The sequence below is a fragment of the Rhinopithecus roxellana genome, chromosome 5 (assembly GCF_007565055.1).
Source record: "Rhinopithecus roxellana isolate Shanxi Qingling chromosome 5, ASM756505v1, whole genome shotgun sequence".
In the NCBI taxonomy this organism is placed as follows: Eukaryota; Metazoa; Chordata; class Mammalia; order Primates; family Cercopithecidae; genus Rhinopithecus; species Rhinopithecus roxellana.
The window spans coordinates 119,721,521-119,749,468 of NC_044553.1; the positions used below are offsets into that span (position 1 = coordinate 119,721,521).

Here is a 27,948-nt window from a genome sequence, read left to right on the forward strand (position 1 = left end):
CCCAACTATTGTGCTAAAAATGGAAAATACAGTGGTGAACAAGACAATCTGATCCCTACTTTCTTAATACTATCTGGTGGGGGAAACAAACAAACAAAATAACGAAATACTTTGTGTAGGCACAGTTCTAAGTACTTTACATATTTTTAATAGTCACAGCTATCACATAAGCAAGGTGCTATCACACATAAGTTTGTTTTCTTTTTTTTTTTTTTTGACACAGGGTCTGGCTTTGTTGCTCAGGTTAGAATGCAGTGGCACGATCTCAGCTCACTGCAGTCTTGACCTCCCAGGTTCAAGCCATCCTCCCATCTCAGTTGTCTGAGTAGTTGGGACTACAGGTATGTGCCATCATTCCCAGCTAATTTTGGTGTTTTTTGTAGAGATGGGGTTTTGTAATGTTGTCCAGGTTGGTCTCCAGCTCCTCAGCTCAAGTGATCTGCCTGCCCTGGCCTCCCAAAGTGGTTGGATTACAGATGTGAGCCACTGCGCTTAGCCTCACACAAAAGCTTCTAAGGCACAAGTCATTCGGCTCTTATGTGGCAAAGTCAAGATTTAAGCTCAGACACACAGGTTCTGGAGTTTGTGCCCTTATCCATGCAAACAGGAGAAAACAACACCCTGTGTCAGATGCAGTGGCAAAATTAGCCAAAGGTGCTGGGCAAACAAGATAAGTATATCTATTTCAGTCTATGGGCAGGAGGGGAGTGCCAGGAAAGGCATTTTGAGGGCTGACTTTTTCAAAGGGTGAGTCAGAATTATCGGTGTGGGTCAGACATGGTGGTTCACATCTATAATCCCAGCACTTTGGGAGGCCGAGGCGGGTAGATCACCTGAGGTCAGGAGTTCAAGACCAGCCTGGCCAACATGGTGAAACCCTGTCTCTACTAAAAATATAAAAATTAGCTGGATGTGGTGGCACGCACCCATAGCCCCAGCTACTCAAGGGGCTGAGGCAGGAGAATCGCTTGAACTCAGGAGGCAGAGGTTGCGGTGAGCCAAGATCATGCCACTGCACTCCAGCCTGGCAACAGAGTGAGACTCCTTCTCAAAAAAAAAAAAAAGCCAGACGCTATAGCTCATGCCTTTAATCCCAGCACTTTGGGAGACTGAGGTGGCCGGATCATGAGGTCAGGAGATATTGGCTAACACAATAAAACCCTGTCTCTACTAAAAATACTAAAAATTAGGCGGATGTGGTGGCATGCACCTGTAATCTCAGCTACCTGGGAGGTTGAGGCAGGAGAATCGCTTCAATCTGGGAGGTGGAGGTTGTGGTGAGCCGAGATCGAGCCACTGCACTCCAGTCTGGTCAACAGAGCGAGACTCTGTCTCAAAAACAAAAAAACAAAAAAAACCTGTCAGTGTCAAGATGCAGGAGCTGGAGGTTCTGCTTTGGACATACCGTGTTTGAAGTAGAGTGAGTTTGGACAGCAACTGAGGAGTCACCAACAGACAGATAAATGAAGTCATGGGATTGTGAGAGATTTCCTAAGAAGACAATGTCTCAAAGAAAAGAGAAGAATGGCCATTTAAGAGGTAAGAAGCCCAGTGGGCCAGAGAGAGTGGCCAGAGAGAGTGGCCAGAAAGGTAGAAAAAAAAAATACCAGTAAATGTGTATCATAGAAACTAAGAACAAAGACTATTTTAAAAATAAGGAAGTGTCAAAATTGCTTGGTGAAGGGCACTGGAAAGTGTCCATTAGATTTAGCAATACAGAGGACAAGGTTCTCAACTGGATCACTGTCTACTTCAAACTTCTCTACTACTGATCTCTTTTACATACTCCGTATTCTAACACCATGCTCTTGATCTAGGAAAATACTGCTCCCATTCAGAAGGCATTTGGAAATGTATCAGGTAGGCACTCTACCAGCATTTAGTAGAAGGGGCTAAGGACACTAAATACCAGCAATTCAAAGAAAAATTGCACTGCCCAAAATGTAAACAGTGCCTCCTCTGGCAGACCCGTGGTCTGGCTGGAGCTTATGCATAGTTCCAAATCTCCCATGGCCCCCAGCCTTTGTTCCTAATTGTCTTGACTCTTAGGAAACTTCTGGTTTTGAAAACAAAAAATCAATAAATTCTATAAATTTTTGTATCTATATCTATCACATTATTTATGCTTTAAAATTCTCAAATTCTGTGGTTTAGTGGAAAGAACATGGGTTTTAAAGTTTCAGGCACTTTAGCCTGAGTTTCAGCTTCCTCATCTGTTACACAGGAATGCTACTATCTACTTTATAAAAGATTACTGAGAATAAAGTACCTAGCACAATGCCTGGTACTTGGCAGCTGCCCAGTTAACATTAACTTCCCTTCCTATGACTACTCCTCCCATGATAATTTCTTTCTTCTTCTTCTTCTTTTTTTTTTTTTTATTTGTGACAGAGTTTCACTCTTGTTGCTCAGGCTAGAGTGCAATGGCGAGATCTCGGCTCACTACAACCTCTGCCCTCTGGGTTCAAGCGATTCTCCTGCCTCACCCTCCTGAATAGCTGGGATTACAGGTGCCCACCACCACACCTGGCTAATTTTTATATTTTTAGTAGAGATAGGGTTTCACCATGTTGTCCAGGCTGCTCCCAAACTCCTGACCTCAGGTGGTCCACCTGCCTTGGCCTCCCAAAGTGTTGGGATTAGAGGCGTGAGTCACCACACCTGGCCTGATAATTTCTTACTCAGGAATTTATACTAGTCTTCATTGCTCTTCTCACTTGGCATTGATATTCTACCCCAAATTGCCAGTGTTTTTTCCCCCAGCTATCTGGCTTAAGGCATGTCATACCTGTGGTGCCAGTCCAGCCTTGCCTATGTTGTTACACACTTGGCACAACTCAAGAGCTGTACCCTGCACTCAGTCAGGAGGCTGCCTGCCATGCTTCTGTATCTAGGGCCACAGATGCTCAGTTGAAAGCTGCAGATGGGTTACCATCTACTCTGCTAGTCTGTTTCAGAGCCCAGCCTCAGAGACAGCTATTACTTCAAAGTCCCATTCTTTGTTCTCTACTTTTGATCAAATATCATTAAATGAAAGAGCTTATGATTAGGTACTGTATTATTCTGTATAAATAATTTATATGCAATTTAGTGTTACAAAATGCAACCTGCAGATATATACATATTTGACTAAGACAGTGCTTATGGTCACTTCTACGAAAAGCAGTACAGGATGAGAACTCCCTAATATGAACATCGTGCCCACTGAAAAATTACACTCAACTTACAGAACGTTTTCCAAAAATAAGCCGTTGACTCCAAGACAAAGGGATGCCTCTGTATGATCCATCTATTTACTTCAACTATAAGCTCCTGGGTTTTTTTTTTGTTTTTTTGTTTTTTTGTTTTTTGAGACAGCCTCACTCTCTCACCCAGGCTGGAGTGCAGTGGTGCAATCTGGGCTCACTGCAACCTCCGCCTCCTGGGTTCAAGCAATTCTTGTGCCTCAACCTCCTAAATAGCTGGGATTACAGGCATGTGCCACCATGTTTGCCTAATTTTTGTATTTTTAGTAGAAATGGGGTTTCACCATGTTGGTCAGTCTGGTCTTGAACTCCTGACCTCAAGTGACCCATCCATCTCGGCTTCCCAAAGTGCTGGGATTACAGGTGTGAGCCGCCATGCCTAGCTTATGAGCTTCTTACAGGTAGAAAATTTGACTTTTGTATCTTTGTGTCTTTATATTTAGCACACTGTCTTTTTCCTAGTGAATGCTTCATAAATGGTTGTTGTTTGGTAATCAGAGAAAAGACAAAAACACTCTCAACAGACATCATTACTTCAACAAAGAGAGCCAAGGTAAAGACAAATGATTTGCAGAAAGCCTCTAAGGAGGTAGATACTTGCCTCCCACATATAAAATCCATTTATTCTGTTAAGAAATTTTATTTTAAGTCACCTTAAATTCATTTGGGAAGTACAGAAGATATAAATACCAAATAATCAGTTAGAGAAATTGAAAAGCTGCTATGTGGAATACCTTTCCTAAGATTCAACCATATTTCCTTCTTATTAGAGCACTCCTCTATTTTTCTGTAACTAAAATTTCTAGCTTCCCTTCTACAAAGTGATAATAAATCAAATGTCAGCTTTTCCTCTAAGAAAATACATGGAAAAACCATGGTCATCATTGGTAATATTCAACTAGTTCAGGTTCTCCTCTCTCGGGCACATAATAGTATCACTTCCCGGTCCCTTGGGTGGGAGCATGTGACTTACTTTGATCACTGAAATGTGAGTGTACAGGGATGTGTCACTTCAAGAGCTGGCACACACACACTGCCCAGGTAGAACCATATGTTGAGGAGATTTCCATTAGCCTGGACCTCAGAGGAATTACAGTGAGCAGAGACACCACAATGGCCACATAGTACAAGTGAAAAATAATCCTCGTTGTCATAAGTCATCGGGATTTTGGAGTAATGCATTACCTAGCCTACCTTGATTGGTATAAAAACCAAGCCTGGAAAAGGGTTCTTAGTTAGGAATCAAGAAATTCTGCTTTGCTGGGTGCAGCGGCTCACACCTGTAATCCCAGCACTTTGGGAGGCAGAGGCAGGCGGATCACCTGAGGTTGGGAGTTTGAGACCAGCCTGACCAACACAGAGAAACTCCATATCTACTAAAAAAAATACAAAACTAGCCAGGCTTGGAAGCGCATGCCTATAATCCCAGCTACTCAGGAGGCTAAGGCAGGAGAATTGCTTGAACCCAGGAAGTGGAGGTTGCGGTGAGCCGAGATCACGCCACTGCACTCCAGCCTGGGCAACAAGAGTGAAACTCTGTTTCAAAAAAAAAAAAAAAAGAAATTCTGCTTCTATCGTAGAGTAGGCCAATCTTCTTCTGCAATATAAGGAATAATAGCAAGAACAGTAGAATTGAATCTCAATTCCAGCCTTTCAGAGTGCCTATAAATCAGCAACCAAACCAAAATACAATTTGTTTTATCTGCAACATATCCAAGTAATACCATGGGTAATAAGCTTTGCTTACTGACTACAACCTTGACAAACACTAGGTTTTACTGAAAAAGGCTAGATATCAAAGGGATATCTCTAAAGGTCAAATTGTGTTGTTTTGTGTACACTGTTATTCCACTAACCAGTAATAAGGAATGATTAACACACCAAACTTGAAGCAGCAGGTAATCAATGAGATTGTGCACTGAGGCAGTCCAAAGTTCAAGTAAGGAAAGAGTGCGTATATGGCAGCAGATATTAAGTATAGTCTGGAACAATCTTTGTTTTTGTTTTTCTTTTCTTTTCCCCCCCCCTTTTTACTTAAAGAGATGGGGTCTCACTTGTTGCTCAGGCTGATATCACACTCCTGGGCTCAAGTGATCCTCTTGCCTCAGTCTCCCAAAGTGCTGGGGATTACAGTCGTGAGCCTCCACAACCAGCATAAGTGTTCTTTCTTCCTTTCCTTCCTTCTTTTCTTTCTCTCTTTCTTTCTTTTTCTTTTATTATTATTTTTTTTGAGATGGAGTCCTGCTCTGTCACCCAGGCTGGTGTGCAGGGGCGTGACCTCGGCTCACTGTAACCTCCACTTCCCAGGTTCAAGCAATTCTCCTGCCTCACACTTCCTGAGTAGCTGGGATTAGAGGTGGGGTAATTTTTGTATTTTTAGTAGAGACAGGGTTTCACCATGTTGGCCAGGCTGGTCTTGAACTCCTGACCTCAAGTGATCCACCCACCTCGACCTCCCAAAGTGCTGGGATTACAGGTGTGAGCCACCGCCCCCAGCCCTTCTTTCTTTTTTTTCTAAACAAACTACAGGGATTTTAGAAATTTGAGAAATCATTATTGCTGATCTCTTTTTTTTTTTTTTTTTTTGAGATGGAGGCTCGCTCTGTCGCCCAGGCTGGAGTGCAGTGGCGCAATCTCGGCTCACTGCAAACTCTGCCTCCTGGGTTCATGCCATTCTCCTGCCTCAGCCTCCCGAGTAGCTGGGACTACTGGCACCCACCACCATGCCTGGCTAATTTTTTGTATTTTTTAGTAGAGACAGGGTTTCACCGTGTTAGCCAGGTTGGTCTCGATCTCCTGACCTCATGATCCACCCGCCTCAGCCTCCCAAAGTGCTGGGATTACAGGCGTGAACCACCATGCCCGGCCAATCTCTGTCTTTATGCTACCCTGAGGGAATAAGATTTTGGCCTCTGAAAAAAATATTCTACAGCCAACACAAAGAATTGAAGATAACACATAGAAAGTACAGTAGTCCCCCCTTACCTGCCTAGGATATGTCCTAAGACCCCCAGTGGGGACATACCTAAGATAAAAAGTCTAATTTGTAAATCAGGCACAGTAAGAGATTAACAATGATAAGTAATAATAAAAACAATTATGACAATATGCCAGCATCACTACTCTTGCACTTTGGGGCCATTATGAAGTAAAATAAAGGTAACCTGAACACAAGCACTGCGACACTGTGACAGTCAAGATGGCTACTAAGTAAGCAATGGGCAGCTAGTGTACATCGCATGGATACAATGGATGAGGGGATGATTCCCATCCTGGAGCAGGACAAAGCAACATTTCATCATGCTGCTCAGAATGGCATGCAATTTAAAACATACTGTTTATTTCTGGAATTTTCCATTTAATATTTTTGGACCATGGTTGACTGTGCATAACTGGAACTACAGAAAGTGAAACTGCAGATAAAACTGTCTTAACCAGTTTAACTCTGCCCTTCAACTGGCCTTTCTGTATGTAAGATAATACATTTCTTTATTACTTAAGCAAAAAAAAAAAAAAAATTCTGCCACAAAATTCTTACCTACCAAGCATCAGTAAAGAAGGGTTTTATAGATGCAATGGAACCCAAGGCTGGCCTCAGCTCCCTTCTTCTCTCTTTGGCACATCCAGATACAGAAATAGAGGCAGCCAGGGATAGTCAAGTGTGTTAACTCACACCTTTTACAAGAACTAAAACTCAAACAGAATATCTTATTCTTCTAGACCAAATAGCTCCTCTTTCATCATCAAAAACACAAACTGTATGTCCCTCACTTGTCCCTCCATTCCTGGAGACCTGCAGTCAGAACACCTGCTTCAACGTCACAGGGTGTGGCGGGTATTAATGAGCTTTGTTATCATAAGCTCTGTTCACAGAAGTGACGTCTGGCAAACATAACCCAGTATTACTATTTATGATCCTTTCATCTCAGTGCTCACAAGTCCAATTTTGAACCCTCAGCATTTTTCCATTTTAGCAGCCTATGCTTAGCAGAGATTTAAAATTCCATACTATGAGGTTTTCTTGGATTCAGCACCATTCAGAAGCATATGTTTCGCTCTGCAAATTGAAATCTATTTAACAAAAAAAAAAAAAAAAAAAAAAAAGCTGGATAAATTCCCTTGACATAGCCACTGATTTGTGACTCTGATGACCAAATCTTGAAAGCCCAATTGAATTCTAAATCCAGCTTTGCTATTAGATACTGGTAGATCAGAATATTAGGTCACCCACACAGTTATCTTTGAACAAAAATTCAATTCACCATAATTAACACCAACACCCAACTCAGTCATGATGTTGAGCTGTGTTTAGGGATTTCTGAAAGCAAAAGGGAACCAAGTGCCCTAGGCTCTAAATAGCACAGCCAGGAGAGCTGATGTCTACCCTAGAGAATATGAAATCAGACCTTACTCCAGCCTCCAACAGTTTAAATCATGAAGGCCGGGCGCGGTGGCTCAAGCCTGTAATCCCAGCACTTTGGGAGGCCGAGACGGACGGATCACGAGGTCAGGAGATCGAGACCATCCTGGCTAACAAGGTGAAACCCCGTCTCTACTAAAAAATACAAAAAACTAGCCGGGCGAGGTGGTGGGCGCCTGTAGTCCCAGCTACTCAGGAGGCTGAGGCAGGAGAATGGCGTAAACCCGGGAGGCGGAGCTTGCAGTGAGCTGAGATCCAGCCACTGCACTCCAGCCTGGGCAACAGAGCGAGACTCCGCCTCAAAACAAAAAACAAAAAACAAAAAACAAACAAACAAAAACAAACAAACAGTTTAAATCATGAACAACCTTATGAGACTAGAGTCCTGGGAACTCTTTAGTGACACTCACCTGAAGACTACCCCAGTCAGTAAAAGGTACCACACTAGATTCAGTGAGGAAGACAAAGATAAGGTAGTCTAATCAAGCAGGAAAAACATAGAAAGGTATATAAATTAAGGTCACAAAAGGATAAAAATAATACTATACATGGTTCAAAGAGATCACAATAGGCTAGACCATGAGGACAAGCTTTAGGGTGGTAGGATTTGAGCTGCACTTGAATGACAGGCAGTATTTAGTACATGAAAACACAATTGAGGCAGAGAGTTGAGGTAGGAATTACAAAGTAAGAGTGGTCTACTGTGGCTGGAGCAGAAAGTGGCAAATAGTTATGGAAGTAAGGCCAAGATAGGATGGAGACAAATTGTGGACAGCCTTGATGTCTGGCCAAGGAGTCAAGGCTAGTCTAAGAAGTACATTAGAAAAACTAATTTCAACAAGAAGGAAGAGAGAATAAGGTTAGAAAACCTGCCAGAAACAAGCAAGAGATATGATAACTAAAGACAATGTTTGACTCATAACTGAAACTGGGACTTAAAAAAAGATCTAAAGGACATTTCTGGGACAATTGGGGAAACTTAAATATGAACTATATATTGGAAAACAATATTTATTAATGTTAAATTTCCCAACTATGTTAATTGTGTTGTGCATCATTAGAGAATTATATACAACATATTATATAATAATATTCTTGTTCTTAGGAAATGTCTATTGACATATTTTGGGATGAAAAGTTATGATGTCTGCAACTAACTCTCAAAATGGTTCAGGAAAAAGGTATGTATGTATACAGAGATAAAAGCAAGTTTGCCGAATGTTAATAGTTGATGAATCTAAGAACAAGATATAAAGAAGGACATTACAGAAAAAAGCAACAGGTTTAGTGATTGACTGGATCTTGGGAGCGAGGAAGAGGGAGAAAACGTTTTGAACGTAGATGACAGAGGATGGTACTAACACTCCTGGAAAAGGGAAGCTACAGGGAAAAATGGTTTTCAGAAGACATATGCTGAAGCTGGCTCTGGATAACTGGCAAGAAGACATTTAGATGTGAGAATGACATTAGGGAGAAATGCCTTCAGGCTGTTGGAAATACAGGAATAGGACTCAAGCCATACATCAAGACTAGATGTATAGTAATTGGTAATGACCAATTTGGGAATTACCTACATAGACAATAGTTTGAGCATGAAAAATGGTTTTTTTTAATACCCAAGTTTTGCTTTAAGACCTAGAACATGAAAAATGGATGAGATTTATGCTAGAAATATGAGAGGGAGAAGAGAGAGGTGAGAGATGACTGACAACATAATTTCCTGATAGAGTGGGAAGAGAATAGGAGAAAAATCAAGAGGGTTCTATATTACAGAAATAAAGGTGGGAAAAGATTAAGAAAGTGCTCCATTGAAGGGTTAACAGCATCAGATACCGCAGAAACAATAAAGAAAGTGATGACTAGGAAATGACCATAGGATTTGAAAATTGGGAAATCATCAGTGAATTTTGGGTAGGAGTGAAAACCAGGCTATGGGACTCTAGAAAGAGAACAGAGAAAGTAGAATTAAAGACTGGGTATAAATCACTCACTAATTCAAGTTCACCTTGCATGAGAACAATGGAAATGGAACTACAGTTAGGGGGCAGTAGAGCCATGGGAAGGGCTATATTCTCTCTGAGACTGGGGCATTCTGGGGATCTGTAGACACAGAAGAGCAAACACTAAGGACACCTTACAGACCGGTGCAAGAAGTGACATTATGGTGTGTGTTGGGGAGACACAGAAAGAGAACCTGGCTCTAGAAATGGAATGAAACAAACCCTCCTTTAACACAGGAAGAAAAGGAGAGAGAAGAGGTGAAAAAGAGAGAAGCAGTGATAAAGACAGTATACAAAAACAACTTAGGAGGTTAAACAAGAAATCACAAGATTAGGAATAAACAACTTGTCAGAGCCGAGGAATTCAGTCATATCTAGTCTTTACACAGGCCTACTACTCTGGCCACATCTGCTTAAGGTGATGGGGTATCTATCCATGACTATTTTTTTTTTTTTTTTTTGGAGACAGAGTCTCGCTCTGTCCCCAGGCTGGAGTGCAGTGGCCGGATCTCAGCTCACTGCAAGCTCCGCCTCCCGGGTTCACACCATTCTCCCGAGTAGCTGGGACTACAGGCACCCGCCACCTCACCTGGCTAGTTTTTTGTATTTTTCAGTAGAGATGGGGTTTCACCGTGTTAGCCAGCATGGTCTCGATCTCCTGACCTCGTGATCCACCCGTCTCAGCCTCCCAAAGTGCTGGGATTACAGGCTTGAGCCACCGCGCCCGGCCTATCCATGACTATCTAATGCAGATCTTAAAGACCTAGGAACTGATGAGAGTTTCTGACCTCAAGGTGAAGAGATTCTTTAGTCAAAGAGAACAGAGTTCAAGGTGATGTTCCTATTGTCTTAGGACAAGGCTTTTGCCTATCTTAGTAAAAAGATCATTTTTTATTATCAATAGAAAGAAGCTATACTTGAATTAGCAACTGCTCTCTATGACAGCAAAGATATGCTTGAAATCCTATGAAAAGGAAGCCACCTGTTGGAAGCCTCAGACATTCTAAAGCTGAATAGGGTAGGATTCTGATTCCTTGCATCACTAGTTTTCAAAAATCTCAGGAGATATGAACAGTTATTTCCTAATACCGCATGAACAACAAAAATAAACAGTTTCATAAACTGTAAAAGAAATTTGCAGTGGCAGCAAAATACTTTATGGAACTTATCTGAAGATAAGACACGAGGCAGAACATTTTTATGGCCTTTTATTTCCTTCTAAAAGCCATGTCCAATAAAATGGCTGGAAGTGGAATTACTTTATTGCTTTAGAGGGCATCCTTACAGATGTTTACAAAGCAGTATTAGAAAGATGATGCAAAAAACTCATGATTACCTCAGGAACTAGAAAAAAGGCTTTTGATAAATTTTAACATCCTTTTGTGATTAAAAATGCTTAGTAGGAAGAGAAAGGAAGAAACATCCTTAATCTGATCATCTTTACCAAAAAAACCTATAGCAAATACTGTACTTCATGGTGACAGGATGAAAGCTTCCCTTTGAAACCAGGAATCAGAGCAGACGCCCACTGTCACTACTTCTATTCAATACAACTTCTACCAACACATTTTTTTTTTTTTTTGAGATGGAGTCCTGCTCTGTCGCCCAGGTTGGAGTGCAGTGGTGTGATCTCGGCTGCCGGGTTCAAGTGATTTTCCTGCCTCAGCCTCTCAAGTAGCTGGGACTACAGGTGCACCACCATGCCCAGCTAATTTTTGTATTTTTAGTAGAGACAAGGTTTCACCATGTTGTCCACGCTGTTCTCAAACTCCTGATCTAAGGTGATCCGCTCACCTTGGCCTCCCAAAGTGCTGGGATTACAGGCATGAGCCACTGTGCCCAGCCCTTACAAATACATTTTTAAAACACAGGCTGACAACCTCACAGAAGAAAGAACAAAGGCCCTGAATAAACATTTCACTAGAGAGGACCTCCTAATAGCCAATAAACAAGAAAAGATGCTCATCTTCATAAGAAATGCAATTAGAATGACAATGAAATGCCAGTACATACCTACTAGCTTGATAAAAATTAAGTTCTATATCCATCAGTCAGGACAGGCTTGGTTAAGCCACAGAACAATTTTAACATTTCATGGCTTAAAGTAATAAGTTTATTTCTCTCATACTATACACACATCCACTGTGGGTCCACTTGGGGACACTGCTCTACCTCATCCTCAGTTAGGGACCCAGGCTGTGGGAGGCTGTGTATCCATGCTTCCACAAATGGAATACACACACACACACACACACACACACACACACACACACACATTCCATTATTATATATATTAGCACTGGCTCCTAAGTTTTGCCTAGAAGTGACACATGGCACTTCCATTCACACTTCAATGGCTAAAGCAAGTCACATGGCTACACCTCACTTCAGGAAGGCATAGAAGCGTAATTTTACCATGTGTCCTGAAGGGGAAAGAACTGTAAATATTTAGTTATCAGTTCTAATGATTACCACACTGAGAATATAAACTTTTGGTGAGCATATGGAGCAAAGGGAACACTCACCCCCCATTGGTGGAAGTATAAATTGATACAATCACTCTGGCAAGTTTGGCATTATCTAACAAAGTGGCAGATACTATGGCCTACAGTCCGGAGGCCTTGAGCCTCAGACTTCTTCTGCCAGAGCTGCAGGCCTGCTGGTGCCTTTGTGATCCCCTGTTTCTTCCTTCTAGAGGCCTCATCTATGACCCAGGAATTGCACTATTAAGAGAAATAGATGTTTCAAGAAAATGTACAAAAATGTACAATAGCATCCATTTTCAAGAATATTCATGACAACATATTTCATAAAAGCTCCAAACTCAAAACAATCCAATTCCATTAGTCATAGAATGGATAAAATCATATAATGAAATCCTATGCAGCAATGAAATTAAACTACCTAAGGCTACATGTAACAAAATGGGTGATTCTTACAAAAAACATGGAGCAAAGAAGGTAAAATACAAAACAACAAATGTTGACTTCCAATGTTACCTAGGAGGCTGGGCGCGGTGGTTCACTCACGCCTGTAATCCCAGCACTTTGGGAGACTGAGGTGGGTGGAGCGCCTGAGGTCAGGAGTTGGAGACCAGCCCGACAGATATGGTGAAACCCCATCTCCACTAAACATACAAAAATTAGCTGGGCATGGTGGCAGGCACCTGTAATCCCAGCTACTTGGGAGGCTGAGACAGGAGAGGCTTGAACATGGCAGGCAGAGATTGCAGTGAGCCAAGATCACACAACTGCACTCCAGCCTAGGCAATAGAGCAAGACTCTGTCTCAAAAAAAAAAAAAAAAAAAAGTCACTGTGGAGGCATACTCCAGGTTGCCTAGACAATGAACTAGCTTAGACCGGGGGGGTTGGGAGGCTACCCCTTCTCCCAGTGAGAGGGGCTGCACCCAAACACAATTTCCTACAGGGCCTGCTGCTGTCTTCTCCAGGTGTGTATTATCCCACAGATCCCTAAGTTTCCAGGTGTTGGGCAGCTGGCATTCCCAGACAACTTCCTTTTTTTTTTTGAGATGGAGTTTTGCTCTTGTTGCCCAGGCTGAAGTGCAATGGCGCGATCTCGGCCCCCTGCAACCTCTGTCTCCCAGGTTTAGGTGATTCTCCTGTCGGAATTACAGGCATGTGCCACTACGCCCGGCTAATTTTGCATTTGTAGAAGAGACAGGGTTTCTCCATGTTGGTCAGACTGGTCTTGAACTCCCAACCTCAGGACTCCCAAAGTGCTGGGATTACAGGTGTGAGCCACTGTGCCCAGCCCCCAGACAACATCTATAAGCAGCTGGCACACAAATACAGATTTCGTGGTGTCTAAGCATTCTGCCGATCTCTCCACTAGTAAAGCTACTCTCATAGGTGCCTGATAAAAAAGACAGCATTGGAGGAGGGGGGTGATACGAAGTCATTCCAGCAGAGACACCTCAATACACCTCTCCATGGGCTCTTCTCTTGCTTTGAAAACTCCCCCTTTCCTAGTAAAATATATCTCTGAATCCCTGAATCTACACCTGAGATGTTAAGAAATTCATCTGCAGCCTGGTGAGCAACAGGTGGCATCTTCAAAGAACCCACTTTGCAAACCAGGTGGTAACTTTGAAAGTAACACCTTGCATTTAATAATTTGGTTTTTTTTTTTTTTTTTTTTTTTTTTGAGACATAGTCTCACTCTGTCGCCCAGGCTGGAGTGCAGTGGCGCAACCTCGGCTCACTGCAACCTCCCACCTCCCAGGTTCAAGCGGTTCTCCTGAATAGCTGGGATTACAGGCGTGCACCATCACGCCTGGCTAATTTTTGTACTTTCAGTAGAGACAAGGTTTTGCCATGTTGGTCAGGCTGGTCTTGAACTGCTGACCTGAAGTGATCTGCCCGCCTCGGCCTCCCAAAGTGCTGGGATTACAGGTGTGAGCCACCACATCCGGCCTGTATTTAACAATACTATTTTAAAATAATAACAATAAGGCCTACAGAGGGCACCTCTCCATTCCCCCTATATTTTCAAGTCTCTTTAATACTTGAAAGGGACTCTAGTCCCTCTAGTCCAAAAGGGAACTAGATTTGAGCTATGGCTCTCCTTGATAGAAGTTGCAAAACAGCAGATCTTTAACATATGAGAAGCACAAAACAACTCTAAGTGCTTGCAAAGAAAGGGTGCTAAGAGATCTCTGAAGTTTCCAAAAAGTATACAATCCTTTCACATGAAAGGGAGGCTGACTCAAAATCATCAGTAAATACTGGAAGCCCCATAAGGTTGTCAGGGAGTCCCAAGTTAAGTATCTAAAGAAGGAACAGGGTTCCATGATGTTTCTGCACTAGGATGCTGATATTTCATAAACATATTTCATAAAAGCTCCAAACTCAAAACAATCTAATTCCATCAGTCATAGAATGGATAAAATCATATAATGAAATCCTATGCAGCAATGAAATTAAACTACCTAAGGCTACATGTAACAAAATGGGTGATTCTTACAAAAAACATGGAGCAAAGAAGGTAAAATACAAAACAACAAATGTTGACTTTCAAAGTTACCTAGGAGGCTGGGCGTGGTGGTTCACTCACACCTGTAATCCCAGCACTTTGGGAGACTGAGGTGGGTGGAGCACCTGAGGTCAGGAGTTGGAGACCAGCCCGACAGATATGGTGCAACTCCATCTCCACTAAACATACAAAAATTAGCTGGGCATGGTGGCAGGCACCTGTAATCCCAGCTACTTGGGAGGCTGAGACAGGAGAGGCTTGAACATGGGAGGCAGAGGTTGCAGTGAGCCAAGATCACACAAGCCATGTCACAGTTATGCTAGCAAAACAAATCTGAGAACACCTACTTGGGGCCATTTTAATTCTGCCTCTGATAGTCTGCATTCCTACAGAATATCACTTGACCTTGAATTACATTACAGATCTCCTAGTCACTATATTACTCTTTAGGAAAGATATAAATTTTACTATCTAAGTCAACGCCTCTGCTTCATGATTATTCCAAAGTTTCATTGTCACTGGCCTATGACTAGGAAACTAATTTTATAATCAACATAAAACTATCTCACCTTTGGCCAAGTAGCCAGTGACATCATTCTCCTATATCAAGAAGTCAATCTGTGAACAGATGAACCATGATATAGGCCTAGTAATAATCTTATGCACGTTAAAACTGTTAATAGATCTTAGCAAAAACAAAACAAAACCCAAACTATTAAACCTATTAAATAAAACAGGTTCTAGGACTATCTTAAGAGTAAAAAGGCCGGGCGCAGTGGCTCAAGCCTGTAATCCCAGCACTTTGGGAGGCCGAGATGGGCGGATCACGAGGTCAGGAGATTGAGATCATCCTGGCGAACACGGTGAAACTCCGTCTCTACTAAAAAATACAAAAAAAAAACTAGCCGGGTGAGGTGGCGGGCGCCTGTAGTCCCAGCCACTCGGGAGGCTGAGGCAGGAGAATGGCGTGAACCTGGGAGGCGGAGCTTGCAGTGAGCTGAGATCCGGCCACTGCACTACAGCCTGGGCGACAGAGCGAGACTCCGTCTCAAAAAAAAAAAAAAAAAAGTAAAAAAAAAAAAGAAACAAAATGAAGGTGTAGAGGTACTAGAGATACCCAAGGCTCTTGGTTTTCTAGTAACCCTAGTTTGGAAGAGAACTGCAAGAGAACGTACCTTATCCATGTGGAAGATCAAATCCAATTCACACACATTTTCAAAACACTTATCCAGAGTTTCCACAAAAACCTAGAAAACAAGGAGAAATAGATAAAGAGGAGAAATAGGAACATATTCACAGCTTTATCAATGTCACATCTGAAAGTAAAGGCGGCTGTCACAATACTATTTACTTTATGACAAATCTCAAAAAAAACCACCTATCTTTTGTCTCCAGCATTAGCTGATCACCCTACTTATCTCGATATAGAGGGAATAATCTAGGACAGGAAAACCTTGTTTTCAGGATAGCAATACAACCAGCAGACACATGTGGCTCTTCCCCCTTTATAAGATGCTAATTTATGGTGGGGCATGGTGGCTCATACTTACAATCTCAGCACTTTGAGAGGCCAAGGCAGGCGGATCACTTCAGGCCAAGAGTTCAAGACCAGCCTGGCTCACAAGGTAAAAACCCATCTCTACTAAAAATACAAAAATTATCTGGATGTGGTGGCATAAGCCTATAGTCCCAGCTACTTGGGAGGCTGAGGCACGAGAATAGCTTGAACGAGAATCGCTTGAGGTGGAGGCTGCAGTAAGCAGAGATCACACCACTGCACTCCAGCCTGAGTGACAGTGAGAGTCTCTTAAAAAAAAAAAAAGAAAGAAAGAAAGAAAAAAATTCCATAAAATAACAAATTTAAAAAACCAACTACTTACAATACTATGTCCTCAATGAATACATGTACAAAAAAGTTTTCATTATTACAGGGTTAATATGGCTGTGTTTTAATTTCAGCTAACATTAACTTCAAAACACCTTCCCTTTTTAATTTTTTTGGTCAGAGTTATTTAGCCTACAAAACACCTTCCTATGAATAAATTTAATTTACGTGCTTACAACTTAAAATTTTTTTTAAAAAGCCCTGAGCTTACTTCTCTATAGAACCTTTTAACTTTTAATAAAACGTAACAGAAAAGCGTACAAATGACAAAGGCACAGTTTAATGAATTTTCAGAATGAACATACCATGTAACTACAACCTAGGTATCTGTCCATAACTTTTTAATTTCTCTCAGAGAATGATCTCATTTAAACAATCTCATTGTCAGCAGTGTCATGAATTGTTCAGCACTGCATGAAAATGGGTCTTACTTGAGGCCAGCAAGTGACGGAGACCAGGCACACCGTTTCACTGTAGCACAAGATGGGTGCTTGTAGGCAAACCACCCTGCAGCGGCTGCTGGGGAGACAGACCCACTTGCCATGAGGAACCAATGCACACTATTGGAGCTGATCCTGCTCTGTCTCTTCTCTATGTAAGTAAAGCTTTATCCAGTGTTTGCACTGTTTTCCTTGCTGACTCTGATACCAAGATGCAATAGGCAAAAGCATTTAGATTCCTTTCCTGAGACTGATAACCAGTACACTGTGTTCTGTCAGATACCAACCACTTTGGGAAACTATTTGACATTATGTATTCATGTTCTATGACCTAGTAATGCTACTCCCAGATAACATATCTAACAGATGAAAAACCACATACAATAATTTCATATTAATGCTATTCATAAATCTTTACATTTTTAACAGTGCCAGAATATTTCACTGAAAGGACACATAGTTAAATGGGTCTATTTCTCAATCACTATGCTGGGTACTTGGTAAGCCCTTATAATCCTGCAGTTCAAGTCCTTCAGTTCTGGGAAATTTTATCAAATTATTTTGTTGAGAATTCCCTCCTTTCCACGTTCCTCATCAATCTTTTTGGAGCTGCTTATATTCAAGTATTGGACCTCTGTCTTTTTTTTTTTTTTTTTTTTTTGAGACAGAGTCTTGCTCTGTCGTCCAGGCTGGAGTGCAGTGCCATGATCTCGGCTCACTGCAGCCTCTGCCTCCTGGGTTCAAGCAATTCTCTTGCCTCAGCCACCTGAACAGCTGGGATTACAGGTGTGCACCGCCACGCCTGGCTAATTTTTGTATTTTTAGTAGAGATAGAGTTTCATCATGTTGGCCAGGCTGATCTCGAACTCCTGACCTCAAGTGATTCCCCTGCCTTGGTCTACCAAAGTGCTTGGGTTACAGGCATGAGCCACTGCACCTGGCCTCTGTCTTATTTTCTTATTTTTGCTCTCCCATTCTCTATCTCTGCCCATTCTGAGACAACTGCTTAACTTGATTTTCTAATACTTCAATTGAAGTGGGTTTTTGTTTCCATTTCCTCTAATTTTTTTATTTCTAAGAGACTATTTTGTTCTGTGAGTGTTTTTGTTTAGCACCCATTTATGTTTGTCTGATTTTATTTCTCTGTGGCTTTTTTTTTTTTTTTTTTTTTTTGAGACAAAGTCTCACTCTGTCACCCAGGCTGGAGTGCAGTGGTGTGATCTCAGCACATTGCAGCCTCAGCCTCACGGGTTCAGGTGATTCTCCTGCCTCAGCCTCCTGAATAGCTGGGACTGCAGGTGTACACCACCATGCCTGGTTAATTTTTGTATTTTTAGAAGAGATAGGGTTTCACCATGTTGGCCAGGCTTTCTCTGTAGCTTAAGAATAGGGTTTTGGGTTTTTTTTTTTTTTTTTTAACTGTTTTCCTTTCTTTATATGGTGCCCATTTTAAGTTGCTTTTTATTGTTTGTTCATTTTATCTCCTTCTTCTATGTTAGAGGTTTTCCTCAGATGTCTGATAATCCTTGGTTTTTCATTTGTTACAAGAATAAAAGGCTGACTGGAAGCTCCACAATCATGGATACTTCTTGCCCACCCCCATGGCTATTTGCTTCCCCAGTGAAATCTGTCTCATGTGTCCATGTGAAGAGACCACCAAACAGGCTTTGTGTGAGCAACAAGGCTGTTTATTTCACCTGGGTGCAGGTGGGCTGGGTTCAAAAAGAGAATCAGCAAAGGGTGGTGGATTATCATTAGTTTTTACAGGTTTGGGGATAGGCAGTGGAGTTAGGAGCAATGTTGTTTTTTTTTTTTTTTTTTTTTTTTTTTTGAGACGGAGTCTCGCTCTGTCGCCCGGGCTGGAGTGCAGTGGCCGGATCTCAGCTCACTGCAAGCTCCGCCTCCCGGGTTCCGGCCATTCTCCTGCCTCAGCCTCCCGAGTAGCTGGGACTACAGGCGCCACCACCTCGCCCGGCTAGTTTTTCGTATTTTTTAGTAGAGACGGGGTTTCACCATGTTAGCCAGGATGGTCTCGATCTCCTGACCTCGTGATCCGCCCGTCTCAGCCTCCCAAAGTGCTGGGATTACAGGCTTGAGCCACCGCGCCCGGCAAGAGCAATGTTTTGCAGGCCGTGGGTGGATCTCACAAAGTACATTCTCAAGGGTGGGGAGAATTACAAAGAACCTTCTTAAGGGTGGGGGAGATTACAAAGAACCTTCTTAAGTGTGGGGGAGATTACAAAGAACCTTCTTAAGTGTGGGGGAGATTACACAGTACATCACTGATCAGTTAGGTTAGGGCAGAAATAAATCACAATCGTGGAATGTCATCAGTGAAGGCTATTTTCACTTATTTTGTGGATCTTCAGTTGCTTCAGGCCATCTGGATGCATATTTGCCGGTCACAAGGGATATGACGGCTTAGCTTGGTTGGGCTCAGAGGCCTGACAGAATTAGAGCCTGTCCTGGAGATGCTACAGAGTACAGTCCATTTGAACTTTTATATGGACGCACTTTCTTACTCGGCCCCAATCTCGTCCCAGACACCAGACCTCTAGGTGACTATCTTCCAGTCCTCCATCAGGCTAGACAGGAAATTCTCCAGGCTGCTAATCTTCTCTTGCCTACTCCAGATTTCCAGCCATATGAAGACACCCTAGCTGGATGATCAATTCTTGTTAAGAATCTGACCCCTCAAACTCTACAACCTCTACGGACCGGACCCTGCTTAGTCATCTATAGTACTCCAACCACCATCTGCCTGCAGGACCCTCCCCATTGGGTTCACCATTCCAGGATAAAGCTGTGTCTGTCAGCCAGCCAGCCAGATATCTCCTCTTCCTCCTGGAAGTTGCGAGTACTCTCCCCTACTTCCCTTAAACTCACTCACATTTCTGAAGAACAATAATAACCCTCATGAGCCTAATACATCCCTTCATTCTATTAGGTCTATCCATCCTTACCCTACTCTTTGCAACAGGGCTTTATGCAGTCACCCCCACAACTTGGACTGCGCCCCAAAAACCTGTCATCCCTACTATATTCTGTCTAGTCATACTCCTATTCACCATTCTCAACTATTCATAAATGACCTGATCTTGTTTACACTGCCAGTTTACACTGTTTCTCCAAGACATCACAGCTGATATCTCCTGGTGCTATCCCCAAACCGCCACTCTTGACTCCCTCTTGGAGTGGATAGATGATCTTTGGTGGCAGGGCACCCTCCAATACTTCCACCTTGATGCAGTTCTATTCTTTACTTTTATACTCACTCTTATTCTGGTTCCCGTTCTTATGCCATCCTCTACCTCTCCCCAGTTATCTCCACCACACTATCAATCTCACTCTCTCCTAGCCGTTTCTAATCCTTGTTTAACGAACAGTTGCTGGCTTTGCATTTTTCTTTCCTCCAAAATCGCGGAGGCCCTGACTTACTCGCTGCTTGAAAAAAAAAAAAAAGACTGTGTGTGTGTGTGTGTATATATATATATACACACATATATATATATATACACTTTTTTTTTTTTTTTTTTGAGACAGAGTTTTGCTCTGTCGCCCAGGCTGGAGCTCAGTGGCACGATTTCGGCTAACTGCAAGCTCCGCCTCCCGGGCTTACGCCATTCTCCTACCTCAGCCTCCAGAGTAGCTGGGACTACAGGCGCCCAACACCACACCTGGAGCATTTTTTGTGTTTTTAGTGGAGAAGGGGTTTCACCGTATTAGCCAGGATGGTCTCAATCTCCTGACCTCGTGATCCCCCCACCTTGGCCTCCCAAAGTGCTGGGATTATAGGCGTGAGCCACTGCGACCGGCCAAGACTTTGTATATTTTTAAATGAAGAGTGTTGTCTTTACCAAAATCAATCTGGCCTAGTATATAACAACATAAAAAAACTCAAGGACAGAGCCCAAAAACTCGCCAACCAAGCAAACAATAATGTTGAATCCCACTTGGACACTCTCTAATTGGACATCCTGGGTACTCCCAATTCTTAGTCCTTTAATACCCGTTTTTCTCCTTCTTTTATTTGGACCTTATATCTTTCGTTTAGTTTCTCAATTCATACAAAACTGCATCCAGGCCATCACCAATAATTCTATATGACACATGCTCCTTCTAACAACCCCACAATATCACCGCTTACCACAAAATCTTCCTTCAGCTCAATCTCTCCCACTCTAGGATCCCACGCCGCCCCTAATCCCACTCGAAGCAGCCCTGAGAAACATTGCCCATTATCTCTCCATACCACCCCCCAAAATTTTCGCTGCCCTAACACTTTACCACTATTTTGTTTTATTTTTGTTATTAATATAAGAAGACAGGAATGTCAGGCCTCTGAGCCCAAGCTAAGCCGGCGTATCCCCTGTGGCGGCAGGTATGCATCCAGATGGCCTGAAGCAACTGAAGATCCACAAAAGAAGTGAAAATAGCCTTCACTGATGACATTCCACCATTGTGATTTATTTCTGCCCCACCCTAACTGATCAATGTACTTTGTAATCTCCCCCACCCTTAAGAAGGTTCTTTGTATTTCTCCCCACCCTTGAGAACGTACTTTGTGAGATCCACCCCCTGCCTGCAAAACATTGCTCCTAACTCCACTGCCTATCCCAAAACCTATAAGAACTAATAATAATCCACCAGCCTTTGCTGACTCTCTTTTCGAACTCAGCCTACCTGCACCCAGGTGAAATAAACAGCCTTGTTGCTCACACAAAGCTTGTTTGGTGGTCTCTTCACACGGACACATGAGACAAAATCTTACAATCTCCTGCCTGGAGAATAAAAGACTGGCTGCTAGATACGTGGGAGCTGAGTGGGCTGGCAAGTTAGTATTCGACAATCAGAATCCATATGATCATTTAATCCCCGACTTGTACCATCAAGCACACCTTTTGTCCCGTAAGCCAGAGATACTTTCTTTCACTCTCGGCAGGGAATAAACTTGCAGTCTTGTGCTGGGGTAAGGGCAATTAACCAGAGAATTGGAATTGGGAAAAGGACTTAGGGAGCTAACTGGTTCTCAGACAGCTTTCCCTGTCTGCTCCAGACCCATACCCCAGTGAGACTATGCTGCCAGCTCTGTGCCTTTTGAGAGTTCTATCGGCTTGCCTGTCAGCTTTCCCTGTTGGTGGCTGGGATGTCGCTTTCCAAGTCAATTATCAGGCATTCATATTCCTGTCTGCTTTCAAAAATTTCATTGCTATTGTCTCCTTTCCTGTACTCTCTGTCCTTGTATGTGTGTGTGTTTTAAAATTCACTTTCTACAGTTTTAAAGGAAAAAAATGAATTTAGAAGTATGGAAGTCCCCAGTAGGACTTTAGAAAATGAAACTTGACAGACTAAAGTTCTTACAGAAAATTAAATGCGAAAGACTACCCTGCCAAAAAAATTTGGAAAAACAGCGATAATAAGGAATGACTTGTCTTTCTAGGTATCAAAATTCATTGTAAAGCTTTGTTAACTAAAATAGTATAATACTAAGGCTGGGTGCGGTGGCTCACGCCTATAATCCCAACACTTAGGGCGGCCAAGACAGAAGGATCCCTTGAGCCCAGGAGTTTGAGACCAGCCTGGGCAACATAGCAAAACATCGTCTCTACAAAAAAATAAAAATAAAAAAATTAGCCAGGCACAGTGGCACACACCTGCAGTCCCAGCTGCTTCGAAGTCTGAGGTGGGAGTATTGTTTGAGCCCAGGAATTCAAGGTTGCAGTGAATTATCATTGCACCACTGCATTCCAGCCAGAGTGACATAGCGAGATCTTGTCTCTAAATAAATTTTAAAAATAAAATAAAAGTATAATTCTAACATGGGAATATAGATCAGTGGGGCAGAATATAAATTACTGAAACATACACGTTTATAAAATGCAATTTTTAAAGTAAGAGTCGTATTTTAAGTTGGTGGGGAAAAGACAAGCTAACTGATAATGTTAGAACAGTTACCCTTTGGGGGAAAAATAAAGTTCCCTATTTCAATGCAGACATAAAAATATCTAACAGATATTAATGAGCTAAATGTAAAAAATAAATTAAAAAAGCAATGGCAGATCCCCTGGGTGCCATCCAGGCCCCTGGAAAGAGCTATTAGTCTGTGGCAAAGCTTTGAGGTGGCTGGTACTGCTAAAAGTGGCAAGTGGAGGTGCCACCCTAGTGGCCTGAGCTCTGAACTGTGGCAGCCAGAGAACATGTGAGGAGAGCCAGACCACATTTTGCAGCAGCACTGTGCCAAAAGGCTGTTTTCATTAAAGATGTTTAATGAAATTAAGACTGGGTTCTCAAGATAGGGTAGTTATCCAGGACAATATGGACTAGCCCCAGAAAAAGACATCCCCAGATGGTGGGGGAAAAAAAAGAACTGTCGGATGCATCTGTTTTTCTTACTCAAAATATTATTATTCAAGATCACAATCAAGGTCAAGAGAAAGAAAAGAAGAAAGAAAATGAAGGACGAAAACACAAAGAGCATGCTGATGGGCAAAAAGGCTGAACTGAAGACACTGTAGACTCAGGTAGGAAAATAATAAGCCTATTTCATGATAAGGCAAGGAGACAGGAATCCTACAACAAATCCTCTAAGAAATACACTTCTGAGGAGCATAATGACAAAGAACATTATTCTGATAAAGGAAGAGAGGGACTAAATTCATCTGAAAATGGGCTGGGTGCAGTAACTCACGTCTGTAGTCCCAGTACTTTGGGAGGCCAAGGTGGGCAAATTGCTTGGGCTCACAAGTTTGAGACCAGCTTGAGCAACATTGCAAAGCCCTGTCTCCACAAAAAACACAAAAGTTAGCCAGGCGTGGTGGTGTGTGCCTGTGATTCCAGCTACTCAGGAGGCTGTGGTGAGAAGCTTGAGCCGGGGGAACAGAGGTTACAGTGAGCTGTGATCATGCCACTGCACTCCAGCCTGGGCAACAGAATGACATGCTATCTCAATAAATAAATAAATTCATCTGAAAATGAGGAGGACAGACACAAACACAAAGAAAGTTGTCAGAAAGCAGAAGTCCACTCAAGATACAGGTCTCATGAAAGGAATCATCATAGTAGAAAGAGGGAAAAGAAGTAGTCTCAATCCAGAAGCAGAGAGAAGAACAATCATGATCTAGGAGAAGGAAAAGAAAACCATGGGCTGGACACAGTGCTTCACACCTGTAATCTCAGCACTTTGGGAGGCCAAGTCAGGCAGATCACCTGAGGTTCAGGAGTTTGAGACCAGCCTGGTCAACATGGCAAAACCCTGTCTCCACTAAAAATACAAAAATTAGCCAGGCGTGGTGGTGCACGTCTGTGGTCCCCGCTACTTGGGAAGCTGAAGCAGGAGAATCACTCGAACCCAGGAAGTGGAGGTTTCAGTGAGCTGAGGTCGCACCACTGCACTCCAGCCTGGCCAATAGAGCGAGACTCTGTCTCCAAAAAGGAAAAAAAAAAGAAAGAAAACCATGGATCAGATCTTGCTCCTGTTCAAGATAAAAACTACATCTGTGTTGTGTGTGAAAAATAAGTAAATAAATAAATATGACACGCATAGGAAAGAAGCAGAGGTAGTACAGGAAGCAGAAGACAAGAGAGAAAGAAGAGCATTGAGAAACTAAGAAGATTTACCAGAAGTTTAAGCCAGATTTCTAGTTCATCTCTCTTCAGAGGTAAAGGTACAGCAATGGATGCATAAGAGTTTTAGCTGGGAGGACGGAATAGGCAAAGAAATTACAAGCACAGCAAGAAAAAGAAATAGTTGGGATGGGTGTTGCAGAAAAAGTTTTTAAAAGAAAAAGAAATTGTTGAAAAACAAAAACAAGAAATAGCTCGTTACTAGAGATTTTGTTCTCAATGTTGCTGCCCTGGTGGCATCAGGAGTGCCAGTAACTCAGATAGCTATGGCAGCTCAAATGGGAGCCCTGCAAGCAACAGCTTTGGCAGAGATGGAACAGCTGTACCAAGGGATTATGACACAGCAGCTGGAAATCCAGTGAAATTTGCTGAACAAGAGGAAAAAAGTCAAGGCAAGAAAAACTGGGCAACCTCCCCATCTGCTGAACTATGACTTTGGGAAACAAGGACCAAAATGTCATATACAGGAAATTAGCGGGTATTAAGAGTGACGATGAAGCTGGATGTAGCTCAGCTGATGAAGAAACTTAGAAGACTGTGAAGCAATAGGAAGTACTGTATTTAGAAAAGTAGATGCTCAATATGAAAAGGCAAGAACACACAAAGAGGTATGGGATTGGGTTTCACATCTTCAACGTAAGAAATGAACGCAGTTTAAAAAAGATCATACTGGGCCTTTAGCCACATGAGTAGCTGGGACCACAGGGGCACACCATCTGATTTTTTATAGAGACTAGGTAGGTCTCACTATGGTGCCCAGGCTGGTCTTGAACTTCTGAGCTCAAGTGATCCTCCTGCCTCAGGCTCCCAAAGGGTTGGGATTATAGGTATGAGCCACTGCACCTGGACGAAACACTCAACAAGAGTATTCATAAATGCCTACAGATTTCACCCTTCGGATAACAGTGGCTCTGGTTTCTTGGCTCTTGGTTTTGAAACTAAAATTGATTGCTTCAGGGAAAGTAAACTAAGTGACGAGGGGAAAGGGGAAGGAGGATATTTTTCACCATACAGGTTGAACACTCGAAATCCAAAAATCTGAAATCCAAAACACTACAAAATCCAAAATTTTGTGTGCCGACATGACGCTCAAAGGAAATGCTCATTGGGCATTTCAAGCTTTGGACTTTCAGATTTAGGATAAGTATAATACAAATATCCCCAAATCTGAAAAAGTCCAAAATCCAAAACACTTCTGGTCCCAAGCAGTTTTGGTCAAAGGGATATTCAACCTGTATACTCATAGTGTGTCTCTGAATTCTGAACCACATAACTATATTCATTGCTTCAGAAAGTAAACAATTAATAAATGTGTACTTTTAATCAAAAATGCTTCTTATTCCAGTTTAAGAGTGTATTTAATATAATTTGGATAATCACTCCTCTCAGCAACTACTAATTTTTATTATATTAGTTTTTCTTACTGCTATAATAGACTATTAATTTTTCTTTTTCTTTTTTTTGAGACGGAATCTCGCTCTGTCGCCCAGGCTGGAGTGCAGTGGCCGGATCTCAGCTCACTGCAAGCTCTGCTTCCCGGGTTACACCATTCTCCTACCTCAGCCTCCCGAGTAGCTGAGACTAAGGCGCCCGCCACCTCGCTCGGCTAGTCTTTTTATATTTTTCAGTAGAGACGGAGTTTCACCGTGTTAGCCAGGATGGTCTCGATCTTCTGACCTTGTGATCTGCCTGTCTCGGCCTCCCAAAATGCTGGGATTACAGGCTTGAGCCACCACGCCCGGCCAACTATTAATTTTTCTTTGTTATACTGACTTGCATTCTTGGGATAAATACTATTTGGACACAATGTATAATTCTTCTATTTAATAGTATGCAGTTTTCCTGCTAAAGAAATAATTTTAGGGCTAGAAAAGAATATCTAGTATCTTTGTAGATTAAAAAAAAAAACAACAACAACACCCAACACACAGAAGAGACAAAACGCAAAAGAAACAAAAACCCTTAAGGCCAATAAAGCCTAGATGATTTGTTTAAGGGCACATTACTTGTTAACGGGAAAGTCAAAAAGGAAAAAAAAGTCAGGTTTCACAATCCCTTGGTTCAACTGATTGTTGGCTAAAATTTTAGTTAGTATGTAATTTTGTACCAGTACTAACAAGCAATATTTGACAAACATCTTCCCCCTTTTTTTTTTTTTTGACACACAGTCTCACTCTGTCACCCAGGCTGGAGTGCAGTGGTGCAATCTCAGCTCACTGTAACCTCCACCTCCCAGGCTCAAGTGATTCTTCTGCCTCAGTCTCCCATGTAGCTGGGACTACAGGCACAGGCCACCACACCCAGCTAATTTTGTTTGTATTTTTAGTAGAGACAGGGTTTCACCACATTGGCCAGGCTGGTCTCAAATTCCTGACCTCGTGATCCTCCCGCCTTAGCCTCCCAAAGTGCTGGGATCACAGGCATGAACCACTGTGCATGGCCCATCTTCCTTTTTAGAGTCAGGTTTTTGGATGATAACCAATTTATTCCATGAAATACGCTTAGGTAGTAGGATTCCTTGTTCTAAGTTTTAAAAAATAACTTAATGCAACATACAGGTTTTAATGTACTTCAACTTTAAAAAATTCTACTGACCCCATTAGGAAGTCAGTTCTTTTTTTTTTTTTTAACATCTATTATTTTATCCTAATATTATTTCAGTGCCTTTATGTTGACCTCATTTGGGCAGTTTTTTGTTTTCATTTTTTTTGAGATAGAGTCTTGCTCTGCTGCTCAGGGTGGAGTGCAACGGTGTGATCTCAGCTCACTGCAACCTCTGCCTCCCAGGTTCAAGTGATTCTCATGCCTCAGCTACCCAAGTAGCCAAGTAGCTGGGATTACAGGCATGTGCCACCATGCCCAGCTAATTTTTCTATTTTTAGTAGAGACGAAGTTTCACCATGTTGGTCAGGCTGGTCTCAAACTCCTGGCCTCAAGTGATCCACCCTCCTTGGTCTCCCAAAGTGCTGGGATTATAGGCACGTGCCACTGTGCCAGGCCAGTGCAGTTATTTTTTGTAGTCAGCTATTTCAAATATATTGGTAGTATAACTATGTATATATCATCCCTTTAAAACAATGTTTTCTATTTCTATCTTCTTTATATCAATTAGGCCAACTATTTATTAATTTTTATTGTCTTTTCAACGATCAGCTGGGTCCAGTGGTTCACACCTGTAATCCCAGCAATTTGGGAGGCCAAAGTGGGAAGACTGCCTGAGCTGAGACGTTTGAGACCAGCCTGGAAAACATGGTGAGACGTCATCTCTAAAAAATTCAAAAAATTAGCCAGATGTGGTGATGCATGCCTGTAGGCCCCATTACTCAGGAGGCTGAAGTAGGA

At 42.3% G+C, this 27,948-nt stretch overlaps 1 protein-coding gene across 3 annotated transcripts in view; it reads right to left on the reverse strand.

Moving 5' to 3' along the window:
- Positions 1 to 27,948, reverse strand: part of AP3S2 (adaptor related protein complex 3 subunit sigma 2) — a 57,119-nt gene that overhangs the window by 20,674 nt on the left and 8,497 nt on the right. For all 3 annotated transcript variants that reach the window (XM_010378621.2, XM_030929907.1, XM_030929906.1), the window contains exon 4: positions 15,834 to 15,905. In XM_010378621.2, coding sequence (XP_010376923.1) covers positions 15,834 to 15,905 — 72 coding nt within the window. The remainder of the gene's footprint in view (positions 1 to 15,833; positions 15,906 to 27,948) is intronic.